Raw genomic sequence first — 17,233 nt, forward strand, 5'->3', positions numbered from 1 at the left:
GAGCTAGCTTACCACAGCTTGGTTTTGTTACCGTCTGTGGCATGTTGAACATGCAACGCAATATCAAAACATCCACTCCATATTTATGGTTTTATTATGCCTCACGATTGTGATGTCTGGCCGAAGGTGATCAGATTTCTCTTTTACAAAATCAAAGTGTTCCGATTTCCGATTTGTTATTCAAACAAACTGAATCAATTTTAAAATCTAAAATGATGTCTCTTTAGTTTAAATGACTTATGTTATATTCTTGCATCTCCCTTGTAATCACGCGGCCCGGTGTAGAGCTTTGACCCTAGGGGTCGTGTGTGTGCGCTGTCTTTGTAGTCTGTGAGTGACGGCGCTTTAATGAAGGTCTTCCCAGAGGAGTGAAGGGGGCGGTCTCCTCAGGGGCCAGTGGCATCGGGCTCCAGACCAGTTCAGGGATGGTTTATTAACTGGTTTATTAATGCCCTGCCTGGTCGGCCCTCGCTCCAACCACCATGCCGCATTATGCTCGACGGCGGTCCCCCAGACGGGGGGACGGGGGGGGGACGGGGGCGCTCCTGGGAGAGACCGACCTCTCATGGAGCGTCATGGAGGTGTGCTGAAGACCCTGGTGGGCGCCCAGAACGCCCAGAACACCCTCACCCCCCACGAGACCCCCCGCCCCTCCCACAGCACCTTAATCCAGCGTGGTCAGTGGGCGGCCGTCTGGAGGACCTGCGGGTGAATCTGGGGCCCGCCCGAGGCTCTCGAGCCGGTCCGACCCCCGCCCGGCCTCTAGAGCTGTGACCGGCCCCCCTGGCGTCAGGGGTTCAGTTTCTCGTTTCTTGTTGGCGGTTCAGTCATGGCGACTGTAGGTCAGGTCTGACAGCGGCGAGAGCGGTCGACCAGAGAACCGGTTCTCTGGTCCCGGTTCTCTGGTCCCGGTTCTCTGGTCCCGGTTCTCTGGTCCCTGTTCTCTGGCCGTGGTTCTCTGGTCCCGGTTCTCTGGTCGTGGTTCTCTGGTCGTGGTTTTCTGGTCCCGGTTCTCTGGTCCCGGTTCTCTGGTCCCGGTTCTCTGGTCCCGGTTCTCTGGTCCCGGTTCTCTGGTCGTGGTTCTCTGGTCGTGGTTCTCTGGTCCCGGTTCTCTGGTCCCGGTTCTCTGGTCGTGGTTCTCTGGTCCCGGTTCTCTGGTCGTGGATCTCTGGTCCTGGTTCTCTGGTCCTGGTTCTCTGGTCCTGGTTCTCTGGTCCTGGTTCTCTGGTCCTGGTTCTCTGGTCCTGTTTCTCTGGTCGTGGTTCTCTCTCTGCCACCTCATCTGGAGCGGATGAAGTCAGAGCAGCGCTGGTGTCCTCGGGTCTGTTTGATCTGTCTGCCTGGCACACACACACACAAGTACATGTACGCACACACACACACACAAAAAAACACACACACACACACACACACACAAAAAAACACACACACACACACACACACACACACACACACACACACACACACACACACACACACACACACACACACACAGCTGTACAGCAGCATGTCTGTTGCTCGTTCACTCTTCCCAGATCCCGTCGAGGAAAATTAAGAAAAGTCTAGCAGGCTTTTAGTCTTTTAGTGTTTTAGTAGAAAAACATTCCGATTTGACATCAAATGACACAATTGAAAGCAGGGAAGCTGTGATGAGAATGTTCAAACACGGGTTCAAACATCTGAAGACCCAGTTTGATGTTCCTTCTATTCTTCTCCTCTTGCTTATTGTCATTTGATGGCAAGCGGCTCGCAGCTCTGTGTTTCTTCTTTTTCTTTTCTGTGTTTCGTACGTCTTTTCGTTACTCTTACTATTTATGTTGTGTGTATACTTGGATGCTGCTACAATTTTTTATTGTACACTGTACAAAGACAAATATTCAGATGCTAATTTAATGACACAAGTTCCTGTAATTTAATATCCTTCTGCAACAGCTTGTTGCCTTAACTCTGGCTGAGTCACAGCGCTACGCTGAGATGCAAATACCTCCGATGAGCCCTGCTCTCCCAACGCGCTCGTTGACATCCGACCTCCAATTCATGGTCTGGATCCGTCGTCGACTCATCTGTGTGGAATGCTATTTGCATGTTTTATCTCGTGGGCCGAGATGGGAGGGAAGGAGAGATAAGATAGTATTCATAATCCCAGACGGAAGATGAGGGTGTCAGTGAGGAAAGGCCTAACAGAAATAAATATGGAAAATGTATCTTTATACACTAGCAGTGTACACGAGAGTATTACCGATGTAAATAAATACGAGGCTTCTAATTAAACAATCAGCTGGTAGATGAAAGGCGGATGAATTAAAAGTGTTCCCTTCATCACTAACTGGGTTCAGCCGACGCTCGCTATAAAGGACATTGGGATGGGCACTGAATGCGTCCCGCTCATTTGTCTTGTGTCCTCACGGCAGGTGTACGCGCCCTCCCCCACCTCGGAGGGCTTCAGCCGAGACGCTCCCTCCTACTCGCCCCCGAGGCCCTCCGCCAACATGTTCGCAAGCTCTTTCTTCGGTAAGTTTGGAAGTAAAGGTTTAGAAGAGCCATAGCCAACTCTTTGTTTGAGCTACAACTTGAATTGTTTTGAGTTTGGTCCCTAAGCAGATAAAATATAAGTCCTCAAAGGGAAGCACCCTGAAGTATTAATGTCATGAAGTAAACAGCCCACTGAGGAGGAGATCTGATATGACTACAATGGGATCAGGTTTAAGGCTGCATGCTTACAGCTGTGTCACCTAGCTGGAACTGTACTCTCGGTACAGTTCCAGGGTGGATCCAGCCAGGGTGAGAACCGGCCTCACAAAGCCTCGTCTGGGGGGGGGGTCTCCGGACTGACCTGCTGCTGTGTACCTCTAGATGGGACCCACAGCTCCCCGGACCCGTGGAACCCGTCCGGTGGGATCGGCCAGCCCGGCTACGGAGGCCTGGTGGGTGGACCCTCCTCCCACATGCAGCAGACCAATGGCAGCTACACCCACCTGCAGCCCCAGGAGCGTCTGGTAGGAGCCCTGACACTGAGCAACACACTGAGGAACACACGTAGGAACGGGAGGGGGAGCCTCTCGTGGCACGGGGGCATGAGGCTCAGGAGGTAGAGCGGGTCGGCTGGTAACCGGAAGGTCGCTAGTTCGATCCCCGGCTCCTCCTAGCTGGGCGGCGAGGTGTCCCTGAGCGAGACGCCTCACCCTGACTGCTCCTACTGCTCCCTTCGCCGTCCTCCCGGAGGACCTTGTTCCAACGCTCCACAGAGAGGATCCTTGTTGGGTTACAGATCGACCCCTGATGAAACCTTTTCCTCCCTCCAGAACTACCCGGCCCACTGCGTGTCTCCGGACGTCGGCGGCGGGCTCCCTCCCATGTCCAGCTTCCACCGCGGCCACGCCAGCGCCTCGCCGTTCATCCCCGCCGGCCACGCCCCGCCCGGCAGCCCGGCGCCCGGGGGGCTGATGGGTACGTGGTCGGGTCCACGTCGCCGGCGCCCGACGCGCGGATCGAACCCTGATTCAACCTGTAGCGGTAGAGGAGGGGTTGTGCACGGAGGTGAGACGGGTCGTTGTGCGTGGGGTGAACCCTTCCTCAACCGCCTGTCTGTGTCTCCTCAGCTGCCAATCAGGGCGGAGCCACGGGAGGGTCGCAGACCGGAGACGCCCTCGGCAAAGCTTTAGCCTCGGTGAGCCACGCCCGCAGGCACCCTCCCTCACCCTCCCTCACCCCCACTGTCACCCCCTCACTCACCCTCCCTCACCCCCTCCCTCACCCCCTCACTCACCCTCCCTCACCCCCACTGTCACCCCCTCCCTCACCCTCCCTCACCCCCACTGTCACCCCCTCACTCACCCTCCCTCACCCCCTCCCTCACCCCCTCACTCACCCTCCCTCACCCCCTCCCTCACCCCCTCACTCACCCTCCCTCACCCCCTCCCTCACCCCCTCACTCACCCTCCCTCACCCCCTCACTCACCCCCTCACTCACCCCCTCACTCACCCTCCCTCACCCCCACCGTCACCCCCTCACTCACCCTCCCTCACCCCCACTGTCATCCCCTCCCTCACCCTCCCTCATCCCCTTCCCTCACCCCCTCACTCACCCTCCCTCACCCCCACTGTCACCCCCTCACTCACCCTCCCTCACCCCCACCGTCACCCCTCACTCACCCTCCCTCACCCCCACTGTCACCCCCTCACTCACCCTCCCTCACCCCCTCCCTCACCCCCTCACTCACCCTCCCTCACCCCCTCCCTCACCCCCTCACTCACCCTCCCTCACCCCCTCACTCACCCCCTCACTCACCCCCTCACTCACCCCCACTCACCCCCTCCCTCACCCCCACTCACCCCCTCCCTCACCCTCACTCACCCACTCTTTACTTCTATTGGGGGGGGGGGGGGGGGGGTATTAGCATGCTTTGTAAACTCTTTATCGTATGGGATCAGTTTAGTTTGAGCATCGTTTCTGATTCCCAGCTGGGGAACGTCACAGGGGGTTTTGCTTTGTTAAACCTACAAAACTAAAATGACTTTGTAAAATACATGAATATGCTAAATATCCTGTGTGTTGATTGTTGCTGACGCAGTAATAGAATCATACTTCCACAACGGTATTAAACATGCTGGGCCATAATGATGGAGCCGTAGGGGACATAGGACTACACAGGTTGTGAAACACAGCTGCGTAACACCCAGGAACCAGGTTCCTCTGAGGACAGTCCATCTTCAGAGTCGTCACACCCCTGTGTTCCCGGCTCTTGTGTAACGTGTACTTTCCTCTCAGTGCCCCCGGAGAGAACAGCCCTGCGTGCGCTAAAGAAGGTGATCTCTGCGGTCACATGGGGAATTAAGTGCTCCGCTGAACGCTGATTAAAGACACAGCCAGAGGATCTGTTGAGGTTGCTTTTCAGCCTAAGCCTGGATAATTGTGGGCTTAATCTGAGTCTATTCAAGAAAGGGAAGAGTGCATTCCGAACGCTCCTAAAGGCTTCCTATCCACAAGGACTCGGATATCCCAGATTTATTTATGTTTGAACTCTTGGAGGTACATCGTTGTTTCTCTCTCCACAGACCAACATTAAGGGCATTAAGGAAAAAATGAAGTAGGACTATTTCTGTGAACCACTTAAACGTGGTCGGGTGGAACTCCCCATATTTATCTGAACATGATAATCTTTTTGGAAGCATCTCCTCATCATTCAGAAACACGACCACATGTGGGACCAATCAATGTCTGCACGAACCTCGATGGGGACCCCAGCATTAAGGCACTGGGCCGATCAATACGACTGAAATGGAAGCAGGGTTGTTGATTATAACAAATTAAGTCTTTTTGTATCTGCAGACTCGATCCCATTAGCATGACAAAGCGGGTTGGGGGGCCAAGTCGAGCAGCGCAGGGCCGGTCGGGGAGGGAGGCCCCTCGGCCCCAGAGTCCCCCCGGGCCCCAGACCGCTGGCCCCACGCGCCCCCCTTTGTACGGCCTTTGTTCGCCTCCATTCTGAATTAGCTGTGCTTATTGGCCGCCTGCTGTCCTTGGGACCACAGACCGTGACAGGCGGGAGTGGGCTCATGACGGGCGAAGGCGTCCTGCCTCGGTCCGACCGCAGCTGCTCGGGTCAGGGGAGGGCTGACCGCGTCTCGTCGGGCGGTTTCCCTGACTGACTTATGGCCGTTTTTAATTTGGGGGTTTGTTTCAATTCGGCGGCGTTGGCTTCGCTCGGACAATCCCCCGTACGCTGAAACGTATTCAGAGGGCGGACATGTGGAGTGGGTAGCAGTGTGCTTCCAGCGATGTGTTTATTCACTTGTCTCTCTCCCCCCCCCCCCCCCCCCCCCCCGTTCAGCCAGCATTTAGAGTCCCACAGCTGATTGAAACACCAAAGCCCAGAGATCAGGACTGAGTGAGGAGATTATTGATCATGATTTGCACTCTATCCTCCCCTCAGAACTCAAGTTGTTTCCTGCGAGCTCTGTTTGACCGTAGGACTGTTAGTGGTCGGTCCTTCTTCAGACTCTGGTTCTCAGAGAGGTCTTCCATTCTGACACCATCACCTCTACCTAACCTCCTCATCTCCTCACCCTCCTCCTCTCTTCCTCCTCTCCTCACCCTCCTCCTCCTCATCCTCCTCCTCCTCTCCTCACCTCCTCCTCTCCTCACCCTCCTCCTCTCCTCCTTCTCTCCTCACCCTCCTCTCCTCTCTTCTCCTCACCCTCCTCCTCTCCTCCTCTCCTCCTCCTCCTCCTCCTCTCCTCACCCTCCTCCTCCTCCTCTCCTCCTCTCCTCACCCTCCTCCTCCTCCTCCTCCTCCTCACCCTCCTCCTCTCCTCCTCCTCTCCTCACCCTCCTCCTCTCCTCTCCTCCTCCCTGTCCTCACCCTCCTCTCCTCCTCCTCTCCTAACCTCCTCCTCTCCTCCTCCAGATCTACTCCCCAGACCACACCAGCAGCAGCTTCCCCTCCAACCCCTCCTCCCCGGGGGGGTCCCCCACGCCCCTCCCAGCGGGGGACGGCTCCGTGGACCCCGTGCTGACTGCTGGCCCCCCCTCCTCTGGCAGAGCAGGTAGGAGGCTGCCTCTTCCACCACCTGCACCCTACACACCTCCACCTCCATGTAGGGGCGTGGTGTCACGAGGAAACCTACACACACCTCCACCTCCATGTAGGGGCGTGGTGTCACCAGAACCTACACACACCTCCACCTCCATGTAGGGGCGTGGTGTCACCAGAACCTACACACACCTCCACCTCCATGTAGGGGCGTGGTGTCACCAGAACCTACACACACCTCCACCTCAATGTAGGGGCGTGGTGTCACCAGAACCTACACACACCTCCACCTCCATGTAGGGGCGTGGTGTCACCAGAACCTACACACACCTCCACCTCCATGTAGGGGCGTGGTGTCACCAGAACCTACACACACCTCCACCTCCATGTAGGGGCGTGGTGTCACCAGAACCTACACACACCTCCACCTCCATGTAGGGGCGTGGTGTCCCCAGAACCTACACACACGTTATCCCCGCTGACTTAGGCTGGTGGCGGGTCGGAGGTCACTCGTCTGCATCACCCCCCCCGCCCCGCCTGCAGGAGGTGATCTCTCCCGCCTGGTAGAGACTAGCTCCATGCTGGTCTCTCCATGAAGGGCAACCAGCATGTAGCTAGTCTCTCCCGTCTGGTAGAGGCTAGCTCCAGGCTGGTCTCTCCTCTCTGGTAGAGACCGGCCTGGAGCTAGTCTCTGCCGTGGGTTCCACGGGGTCAGTGATGAAGGGTGTAAGGGAGTGTAAGTGTCATCAGGCCATCCAATGAGAGAGTCTCCTCTACTAGTTTAGCCAATGAAAGCGTGATCAGTTATTATGCATATACTGTCCAAGGAGATGGAGTGTTAGGGCGCGGCTGGTATTTTCTGTTGGCAGCCGTGCCCACGAGTGTGTGAAGATATTCCGGCAGCAGCTGGCTGTCTGCGTAGCTCTTCCTCAGCTGTCGTTCCCGGCCCACCAACTAGGGAGCATTCAGGCTGGAAAGGCTTCCCATTTCCACCTCGTTTTAAAGGGATTGGCCGAGATGTCGGTTGTTTACCCCAGACGTTGAAACTGAGCTAAGCTACTACAACACTAAGCTACTACAACCCTAAGCTAAGCTGCTACAACACTAAGCTAAGCTACTATAACACTAAGCTAAGCTACTAAAGCAATTAGCTAAGCTACTACAGCACTAAAACAAGCTAGCCTAGGTGGGGACAAAAGTGGCAGGTTTTCCCAGCAGACAAGTTGTTGATTCCTGAGTCCCAGCAGTGAGGAACTACCGGCACTACATCCCCTTCCCCTGTCCTCTTCAAAGCAACGTTCAATATCCTGGTACTAATGATTTATTTAGATTAAACATTGCCGTCATAATTGCTCAATTTGATAAAATCAAAGGTTAAATCATAAAACAAGTGTATGAATTATTTGGGAGACGTGTCGACTTCATTTGGTTGTAGTTTTTGCCAGGATGAAGGCTGGGTTTGGCAGCTCACCACTCTAATGCGAAGCAGACGGAGAGAACGGCCTTCAGCTGGAGAGAGCCCCACACGCACACTGCTGCCTGCATGCATACGTCCAGTCAGGCTGTGTGTGTTTGGTGGTGGATAAAGAGGATACAAGCTCGGGCAATCTGTTGCTGTTCATCTTCTCTTCGGTCCCAATGATGTTCATATTTACATCCTGTGACGTTAGGCCTTACTGACAATGAAACGTGTATCATGTGATAGAATCTCTCATTGGCGTTCTTCTGCTCTCCTCAGGTATTAACCAATGGCCTCGGGCCGGGGGACAGGCTCCTCCCTCCCCAAACTACGACACCTCCATCCACTCGCTGGTAAGGCCCCCACGCTGTCTCCTTTTTGTCCCCGCTCTGGTGCACTACGGGTTGTCATGGCTGCTCACTGTGAGCCGCTCCCCAGACTCCCCACGGAGAGGGGACGGATGGCGTTACAGGGAGAGTCCTGTCAGAGTCCGGGCTAGCTGCGCTGAATAATACATGCCTCTGGGGCGGGACCGTCTGTCCGCGGGCGCCGGGCCGCTGTCAGGGTGACGGTGCCGGGGTGGGACCCAGCGATGAGCGGGACTGGGTGGTCGGGGAACGGAGGGAAGTGGCAGCTGTCGCACCGATCCACTGTTCCGGGAAGTCCTGTGCTGCTCTGCAACGGAAGGACATGCACGCATGCACACTGCACACCTCACAGCGCCTGGGCGGGCGGGGGGTCGATGTTCTGTTCAACACATCCCCATGTGGCCGACATGTGAACCCCAAACGGTGAAGGGAACCCCCCCTGATCTGAGTTCATGCACGTCTTGACTGAAGCGCGACCACACCGTTGATCAATGCGACTCCTAGTGACCGTTGTCCTTCTTATCCCCCATGTGCCTCCGCCAGAAAAACCGAGTGCATCAGCAGCTCCACGAGCATCTGCAGGATGCCATGTCCTTCTTAAAGGACGTCTGCGAGGTACCCTCAGAGCCAGCCACACACCCTGTCTCACCCTCAGAGCCAGCCTCACACCCTGTCTCACCCTCAGAGCCAGCCACACACCCTGTCTCCCCCTCAGAGCCAGCTCACACACCCTGTCTCCCCCTCAGAGCCAGCCACACACCCTGTCTCCCCCTCAGAGCCAGCTCACACACCCTGTCTCACCCTCAGAGCCAGCTCTCACACCCTGTCTCACCCTCAGAGCCAGCTCACACACCCTGTCTCACCCTCAGAGCCAGCCACACACCCTGTCTCACCCTCAGAGCCAGCTCACACACCCTGTCTCACCCTCAGAGCCAGTCACACAAACTGTCTCACCCTCATCCTCGCCTCCTTGTTTTTGATTCCCCTTTTTGTCTTTTGAAGGGAGACATTTTTATTTTGCCGTTTTGGCTTTCCCATCTCATCCATCTTGCCCACGATTATGAGTTGGTTCAGTGTTTTAAGAATGCCAAGAGGGGGGTAGAATATATGTAATGTTGTTATTTAGAGCCAAAGACAAATAGTTGATTTGGGATATCCTTGAAACGCGTTAAGCTGTAATGTCTCTCTTGTTCTTGTGTTTGTAGGGCCTCTGCCTAGCCGTTTGTATGTTCTGCCCTTTCAAAGCTCTCATACATGCACACATTGCCGTGCCCTCGTTTCCTTGCAGCCCCGATACGCTCCCAGGTATTAAGCTGTTTGTCTCCCTGTCTTTCTCCCTCCCCCCCCCCCCCCCCCCCCACCGTGTGCTCTCCAACCCTCTCGCGGCCCCCCAGTCCCGGATGGAAGACCGTCTGGACCGACTGGATGATGCAATCCTGGTTCTGAGGAACCACGCGGTGGGCTCCACAGGCAGTCTGCCCGGCGACATACACAGCCTGCTGGGTCAAGCACACAACGGGCCAATCGCCGCGCTCGGAGCCACCTTTCCTCCCGCGTCATTGGTTCCCGCTCGGACGGCGTCGGCGGTAGGAACACTTTCACAGACCCAGACGATGTTTAGAAAATTGCAGGTTTCCAAGACATTAAAAGTTCCACATCAGAAGATCCTGAAATATGGATGGTTGTTTTAACTGGTCTTGTATACATAGCCAACGACAGCCACCTGCTCCCGACCGGTCAGCAGGACATGTTCCACACGGAGCAGTTCAGTTCAAGACCACATAGTTTCCAGACGTGTAATGTGCTGGCAGTGGTCTCCAGTATCCACCAGGGTGAAGAAAACGAGGAAACCAGACCAAAATGGAGTGAAGTTAGTTGGTCTGGAAAGAGTTTTGTGCTCTCCTCTTGGGTATAAAGGAAATATACGTCTCTTGAAAATAGGGCTTTCACCCCCGATTGTGAAAGAGGCTCGCAAAGAGCGCAGATGTGCAGTGAAACTGGGGTGAAAGGTGTGGGTGGGGACGTTTAGTTACATTCGTAGGCGTTAGGGGTTTACATCATCTGAGCTCTTATTGCACAAATGGTGGCAACTTAATTTGAAACTGGCTTAAATAAAACTAAAGTCCTATTTTTTCATTGGTCTGTTCTGAGCTCTCATGAAATCTCCTTTGCCTATTACAAAACTCTTGAAATATTCTATTACAATTTTAGATACAGGGTCTTAGTTGGCCGTCACACCATATCCATATCCTTTACTCGATTGTCAAAAATTGATATGTGTGTTTGTGTGGAGGTGTAGCATCGACGTCTCTGAGACATAAGATGGGGGAATCTCACTGAACACTTCCTGTGTGGGAGAAGTTCCCCCAGCTCCAACGGATACAACTCCCCTCATTCCCCTCTCGGACCCCCGGAGGTCCTGGGGGGTGGGAGTGAGAGACCCCTCCTCCCTGCCAGACAGATTTCCTCAGCTGGAGGGAAATCAGGCTGAGCACCCCCCCCCCCCCCCCCCCCCCCCCCCCAGCCCCACTGGAGCAAATACACACAAACACAAACACACACACACAGGCACACACACACTCCTAGTTCTACTCCCCCTCCTCAGTGTTAACCACATCCTAACGAGCAGTGATGACGATCCCACGAGTACGTCATCACCCAGCGGGGGCCGACCCAACAGATGGGATTGGCTTGATTGGGAGTGTTGAGAGGCAGCGTGTCATGACGGCTCTATCTCCCCAGGGGGCTCCCCACCGAGACGAGGCCATGACCCACGCAGGGCTTGGGGGGGCCGGTTCCACCTCCACCGCCGAACTCAACCACACGTTGGAGACCTTCAGAGGTAGGGCCCTCCTCCAGCGCCCTCTGACACGTGACAGGTGGTTCTGCGTGTGAATGGACCAATAGGACGGGATTACTAAACAAGAGTTGCCTTTATTCTAAGGACTGGCTTCGAGCCTGGCCGGACACCTGAAGACGGAGAACCACGACCTCGACGAGATGCAGGATAACCAATCAGAGGACGACGTCCGGTCAGAAGACGACGGCGACAGGAGGGACGTGAAGACGCCCAGAGGGGGAACCCGCACCAGGTGAGAGACAGACCGCAGGGGGGGAAACACCGAGTGTCAAGACCCCTCACCCTGACTGCTCCTGACTGTCGCCCTGCGTGGCTGACTCCGCCGTCGGTGGGTGAATGAGTGCATGAATGGGTGAACGTTGGGAGATATTGTAAAGCGCTTTGAGCGGCCACTGGTTAGAAATGCGCGGTATAAATGTAGTCCGTTCTCCGACACGGTTCACCACTACGTAGCGGGGACTCGAACCACCGGCCCTGGGGACCGGAAGGTGAGCTCTCTAACCCCCAGCTCCTCTGCCCTCCGCTCCGCAGCAGCATCAACGAGGGCGACGAGGACCTCACCCCGGAGCAGAAGGCCGAGCGCGAGCGGGAGCGTCGCATGGCCAACAACGCCCGGGAGCGTCTGCGCGTGCGGGACATCAACGAGGCCTTCAAGGAGCTGGGCCGGATGGTCCAGCTGCACCTGAAGAGCGAGAAGCCGCAGACCAAGCTGCTCATCCTGCACCAGGCCGTGGCCGTCATCCTCAGCCTGGAGCAGCAGGTCCGAGGTCAGCGGCCGGGGAGGCCATACCTCCCTATCTTATGTCTGGGTTCTACCATGTCTAACTGGAGTGCTCGGCTGCCGCCCCAACAAGAAGCGCGGGCCACACCAGGCCCACTGGCGTCGTGTGGCCGGTGGGCCACATCCCATTTAAATATATAAAATATAAAATATTTCCCGTGGGAAATATTTTATTTTTTTATTAAACTGTTTGCGAAAATGTGGCATTGTTGTTTGGTTAGGTGCTGCTGTTTGTGTAGGCGGTAGGCACACTTTAGATAAAACTAAAATTTGACTGGGATTTAACAGAGGTGTCGAGATATTTGCGACATGTGGCTCTGGAGGTAGAGCGGGTTGGCAGGTAACCGGAAGGTTGCTAGTTCGATCCCCGGCTCCTCCTAGCTGAGTGTCGAGGTGTCCCTGAGCGAGACGCCTCACCCTGACTGCTCCTGACGAGCTGGCTGTCGCCCTGCGTGGGAGACTCCGCCGTCGGTCTGTGAATGTGTGCATGAATGGGTGAATGTTGGGCAATATTGTAAAGCGCTTTGAGCGGCCACTGGTTAGGAAAGCGTGGTATAATTGCAGTCCATTTACCATAAGAACGATTGAACGATTGATTGATCTAATGATCTGACGTCTATTCCGAACCAGAGAGCGTTGTTCCAACGTGTGTTTTCTGTGCCGATAGAGAGGAACCTGAACCCCAAAGCAGCCTGCCTGAAGAGGAGGGAGGGGGAGAAGAATGGCGGGCTGCACTCCAGCCTCATCGACGCCTCCAACCCCATGGGCCACCTCTGAGCCCCGGTACGCGCTGCTCCCTCTCCAGGCCTCAGGTCGTCCTCTGGTCGTCTGTGGCCACGTCTCATGACTTTGGAGCCAGCGCTCGGATTTCACTGGTTCTGCTAAATGAGTGAAGCCTGGAAAGTCCAGGAGCAATTAGAGCCGGAGCCTGGATGTGGTCTCATGGTGAACAGTGTGAACAGACTCTGATCTAGACTCTCCAGAGGTGGCCACTAACTCATCCTACATTATTGGATAAAACAACTTAGTGTATGGAAACATAAACCGTGTGCATATTTTCCATTGTTTTATATTGTTCTTATCTTGATTCCAGATCACATGACCCAGTGGGATTTCTGTGGGATAGAGGCGGGGTCCGGTCGAGGACTGACGGCTTGTGAATACCAATAGGAGGAGACAGACCATTTAAGGCAACACTACAAGAATGACACAGTTTGATCCTCTGACTCGAGAAGATCCAGGAATCCCTTTCTTCTGACAACAGCTGGTGTCTACTGACGGATGTCTGCCTTTGAGCAACAGTTCAGCTCGCATCATTCGGTCTGAATCAAGCACTTTGCTTCGGAACAATCAGAGACTGACGCGGTCTTCTCCAAAGCTTGTGGGAGATCGCCTTGTGCCTAAAGCGTAGTTGATGAACGCATTGTAACAGCAACTGTTTATTTTCATTTGTTTTTTTTCTATTTATAATGTTACTGAACGACATAATGTACGCCCAAAGGGAAGGTTGCATTCCGGTCATCGAGGCTCTCCAGTTAATCTACAGTTTGCCAACGTCACGAGTTCCACTGAACACTTTTAAAACCTTGATCCAGATTATTCAAATTAATTTATTGGCTAGTTTAAGAGTGAGATTAGGCTCATATTAACGTCCCCTTTTGTAAAAGATTATATTTATTTTTATATTTTATTCATTCCATAATTAATCACATCTAGAACCCAAAACGACCTATGCCAGACTGTCATTAGTCGAAAAAAATAATAATCTGACTTCTGCAGTCGGAATCAGACCAACTCAGATCTCGGTGAACAGGGTGTTTCATTTTCATTTGCTTCAAATTTGTTTCGACCAATCGTGTTGCTGGGTGCGGGGATCTGTGACGCATGTTACATGGAAATTGTCTTTACTGGAAACAGCCAGACGGGCAAAACCACAACAAGAGTAATGTGGCAAACCATTCATCCCCAGAAGGACTGATGACTCAAACCATATCAGCTTCTTCCCACTGTTGGCCTCCCTCCTTCACCCTCTGCTACTGAGAGGTATCTGAAACCCGGGCGGGAGGTCAAGCCAAAGGTCCACCAACATCCTGAGACTAAGCGTCTGTAAAGGTTTAGTAAAACCTTTGTGATAGCCTGGCCACTGTAGAAACATGTTTGTTCAAATCTTCTTCTCAACCCTCCTGCGTGCGCTGGCGAAGAACTAATCCGTAAGAAAACAGGAATCTGCAGAACTCTTCCGGGTTCCCGGTCCAGGCGCAGTGCAGAATCCCCCCAGAGGTTTGGCAGTAGCATCGTCAGACTTCTGGGTCCAAGATGAAGGACATTTAGTCTTAATTCTTATGACTGAAATTACTCGATACTTTAGACTTTTGGCAAATTGTTTGCACTCTGCAGTGAAAACATAGGCCCAAATAAGACAGGACTGTTGTGGTCATGAAAACTATTTAAGCCAACTAAGGATAATCATTAGTTTTACTGTAAGGCCAACTTTTTTATTTTTTGTTCACTAAGAATTTGTGATGAAAACGATTTGCTCCTTTCTGTGCATCAACCAAAGGAAGATGGGACTCTGTATCTTTGCTCATTGGCCATTTAGTGTTTCATATAAACTGCTTTGCTGATGGTTGTCCTTGATGACTGGTTGAGCTGAAACGCTGCAGCGACAAACGAAGACCAAGCAATGTCCTGGCCTGATCAACGTGTTACAAAGATTTCTGTTTGAAGCTCAAAATATAAGAATTCAGTATCAACGTAAAACTGATTCATTTATCACGGGTTTCATCATATAATGTCCAGGTGGTATAATAAAATATGTTTTCATTTTAGAAGTTATAATGTAGAAAGTGAAAGAAAATACATTTAAGACGAACCGGTAATTTCACATCTGCTGTGTAGAATATCAATATGCACAGCATATACTGTAGAATAATAAAACAGTTGACCTTAACTCTAGCTTAAGAGTACAGACGCCTTCAGCAGCATGTTGGTTCAGTTCATTGATTAATTATTAGTGTGGTTGTCAGGGGGGGACGGGGGGGCCCTGCGTGGGGGTCTCCCCTCTCTAGACCCAGAGGAGGAGAGAGGAGGGGGAGCAGGACCCTGCGTGGGGGTCCCCCCTCTCTAGACCCAGAGAGGGAGAGAGGAGGGGGAGCAGGACCCTGGGTGGGGGACCCCCTCTCTAGACCCAGAGGAGGGGGAGCAGGACCCTGGGTGGGGGTCTCCCCTCTCTAGACCCAGAGGAGGAGAGAGGAGGGGGAGCAGGACCCTGGGTGGGGGTCCCCCCTCTCTAGACCCAGAGAGGGAGAGAGGAGGGGGAGCAGGACCCTGGGTGGGGGTCCCCCCTCTCTAGACCCAGAGGAGGGGGAGCAGGGCCCTGGGTGGGGGTCTCCCCTCTCTAGACCCAGAGGAGGAGAGAGGAGGGGGAGCAGGACCCTGCGCTGGGGGTCCTCCCTCTCTAGACCCAGAGGAGGAGAGAGGAGGGGGAGCAGGACCCTGCGTGGGGGTCCCCCCTCTCTAGACCCAGAGGAGGAGAGAGGAGGGGGAGGATACTACGACTCAAACTCAGACATATCTGTAAGACATTGGTCATGCTTATATATTTTTTCAGTGTGCATGCTTTATGGTTTTAATTTGTACATTATAATCCATGTATTTCTTTGTAGATGGTTGATCATATTTTACTTCTTAAACAACACTGCCACATCCAGAACGACTAATTGGACTACAGAGTTTTCAGATTGTATTTTCTGTTTAAAAAAATTTGTTCTGTAATGTCTGAGTGGCGTTTGTCTTCATTTCAGTATTCATTTATTATCATATTAACGTTGGCCTTGATTGGGGATATTGTGTATGTCACGTATTGCTTCCAGTCTCTTTGTTGAAACGCTTCCCTCCTTACTATCTCTGCTCCTCTGTAAGTTACTAGCTGCAGTATTTGCAGATACTTCCCCTTGTATATATGAAACATGAAAATTCAAAAGAAAAAAAAAATTGGCTTATTTTTCACTGTAGCTAGTTTTTATACATTAATACTGTAAGAATATTTCTTGAATTATAAATATAACTCTTTCTAGATTTTTTTAAATCAAAAGTTTTGAGTAAAAAGTTTCTTACTTTATTTTACTATATTAGATAGTAAACAAAACAACCACATACATTGGTGATTTTACCATCTCCTGTTCATTGTGTTCAGATATTATATCTTACAAACCACAGAATTGCAGTCTAGTGGGTAAGGGCATTGTGTGTGAGCTAAAAAATCATAAAGTCATCGATTGATGAAAGAGGAAAGGAGTTGTTGATGTACAGCAGCAGAATAATTCTTTTTTTTCTGTCCCTTAAAACAGAAAATACACTAAATGTATATAACATTTATGTTGCAATAAATGTGCCATCTTTTTTAAGCTTAATTGTGCGTTCATTTATTTCACTGAAACAAGCACCGTCATCCTTTGCAGTGTAATTATTCTCTCCACATCTTTATTTAGATTCAGACTGTCTGGTGGGGAAAGTGTGCTGGTCCGAGCCTGCCTGGATTCCGCTGGTTATCTCCTTATAATATCTCCATATATATTCAAGCTCTCATGAATAGTTTTGTATTTGATGAGTATTTTTGGATTGAAAACTACACCTGATTTATTTTCTTGCCTATATTTGTCTTCCAAATGTATTTTTGTTTGTGTGTGTGTGTGTGGGGGGGGGGTTGTTTGTGCACTCACATGTGCGTGTGTGTGTGTGCGGATAATAGTAATAATAATGTCAACATTATTTTGTTGCACATGCCTGAGCTCCCCCAGTCCTGACAATCCAATTCCCGTTTTACTGACTCAAGTGGTCGTACCACAACGTGCTGCAGTGAGCTCAGTAATGAAATGTAAATCATAATCATCATATTTTAATGCTCAAGATTGTGTGTGTGTGTAAGGGTCTGTGTGTGTGTTAGGTGTGCATGTGTGTGTGTGTGTGTGTGTGTGTGTGTGTGTGTGTGTGTGTGTGTGTGTGTGTGTGTGTGTGTGTGTGTGTGTGTGTTAGGTGTGCATGTGTGTGTGTGAGTGTGTGTGTGTTGGTATGTGTTTTTTGTGAGTGTATCAGTGTGTGTGTGTGTGTGTGTGTGTGTGTGTGTGTGTGTGTGTGTGTGCGTGTGTTGGTATGTGTGTTTTGTGAGTGTATCAGTGTGTGTGTGTGTGTGTGTGTGTGTGTGTGTGTGAGTGTGTGTGTGTGTGTGTGTGT

The 17,233-nt window shown here is 52.3% G+C and overlaps 1 protein-coding gene across 3 annotated transcripts in view; it reads left to right on the top strand.

Moving 5' to 3' along the window:
* Positions 1 to 16,413, top strand: part of tcf12 (transcription factor 12) — a 27,339-nt gene extending 10,926 nt beyond the window's left edge. For 2 of the 3 annotated variants that reach the window (XM_030376846.1, XM_030376845.1), the window contains exons 2-13: positions 2,412 to 2,511; positions 2,854 to 2,996; positions 3,303 to 3,447; positions 3,600 to 3,667; positions 6,408 to 6,546; positions 8,272 to 8,345; positions 9,755 to 9,946; positions 11,103 to 11,202; positions 11,305 to 11,452; positions 11,752 to 11,987; positions 12,669 to 12,784; positions 13,095 to 16,413. In XM_030376846.1, the coding sequence (XP_030232706.1) occupies positions 2,490 to 2,511; positions 2,854 to 2,996; positions 3,303 to 3,447; positions 3,600 to 3,667; positions 6,408 to 6,546; positions 8,272 to 8,345; positions 9,755 to 9,946; positions 11,103 to 11,202; positions 11,305 to 11,452; positions 11,752 to 11,987; positions 12,669 to 12,778 (1,377 nt within the window). In that variant the 5' untranslated portion in view covers positions 2,412 to 2,489 and the 3' untranslated portion in view covers positions 12,779 to 12,784; positions 13,095 to 16,413. Of the gene's footprint in view, positions 1 to 2,411; positions 2,512 to 2,853; positions 2,997 to 3,302; positions 3,448 to 3,599; positions 3,668 to 6,407; positions 6,547 to 8,271; positions 8,346 to 8,903; positions 8,976 to 9,754; positions 9,947 to 11,102; positions 11,203 to 11,304; positions 11,453 to 11,751; positions 11,988 to 12,668; positions 12,785 to 13,094 lie in introns of all 3 variants that reach the window. The other variant, XM_030376844.1, reaches the window with a different exon arrangement.
* The last annotated feature ends 820 nt before the right edge of the window (positions 16,414 to 17,233 follow it).

The sequence above is a fragment of the Gadus morhua genome, chromosome 14, assembly GCF_902167405.1.
Source record: "Gadus morhua chromosome 14, gadMor3.0, whole genome shotgun sequence".
Lineage (NCBI taxonomy): Eukaryota > Metazoa > Chordata > Actinopteri > Gadiformes > Gadidae > Gadus > Gadus morhua.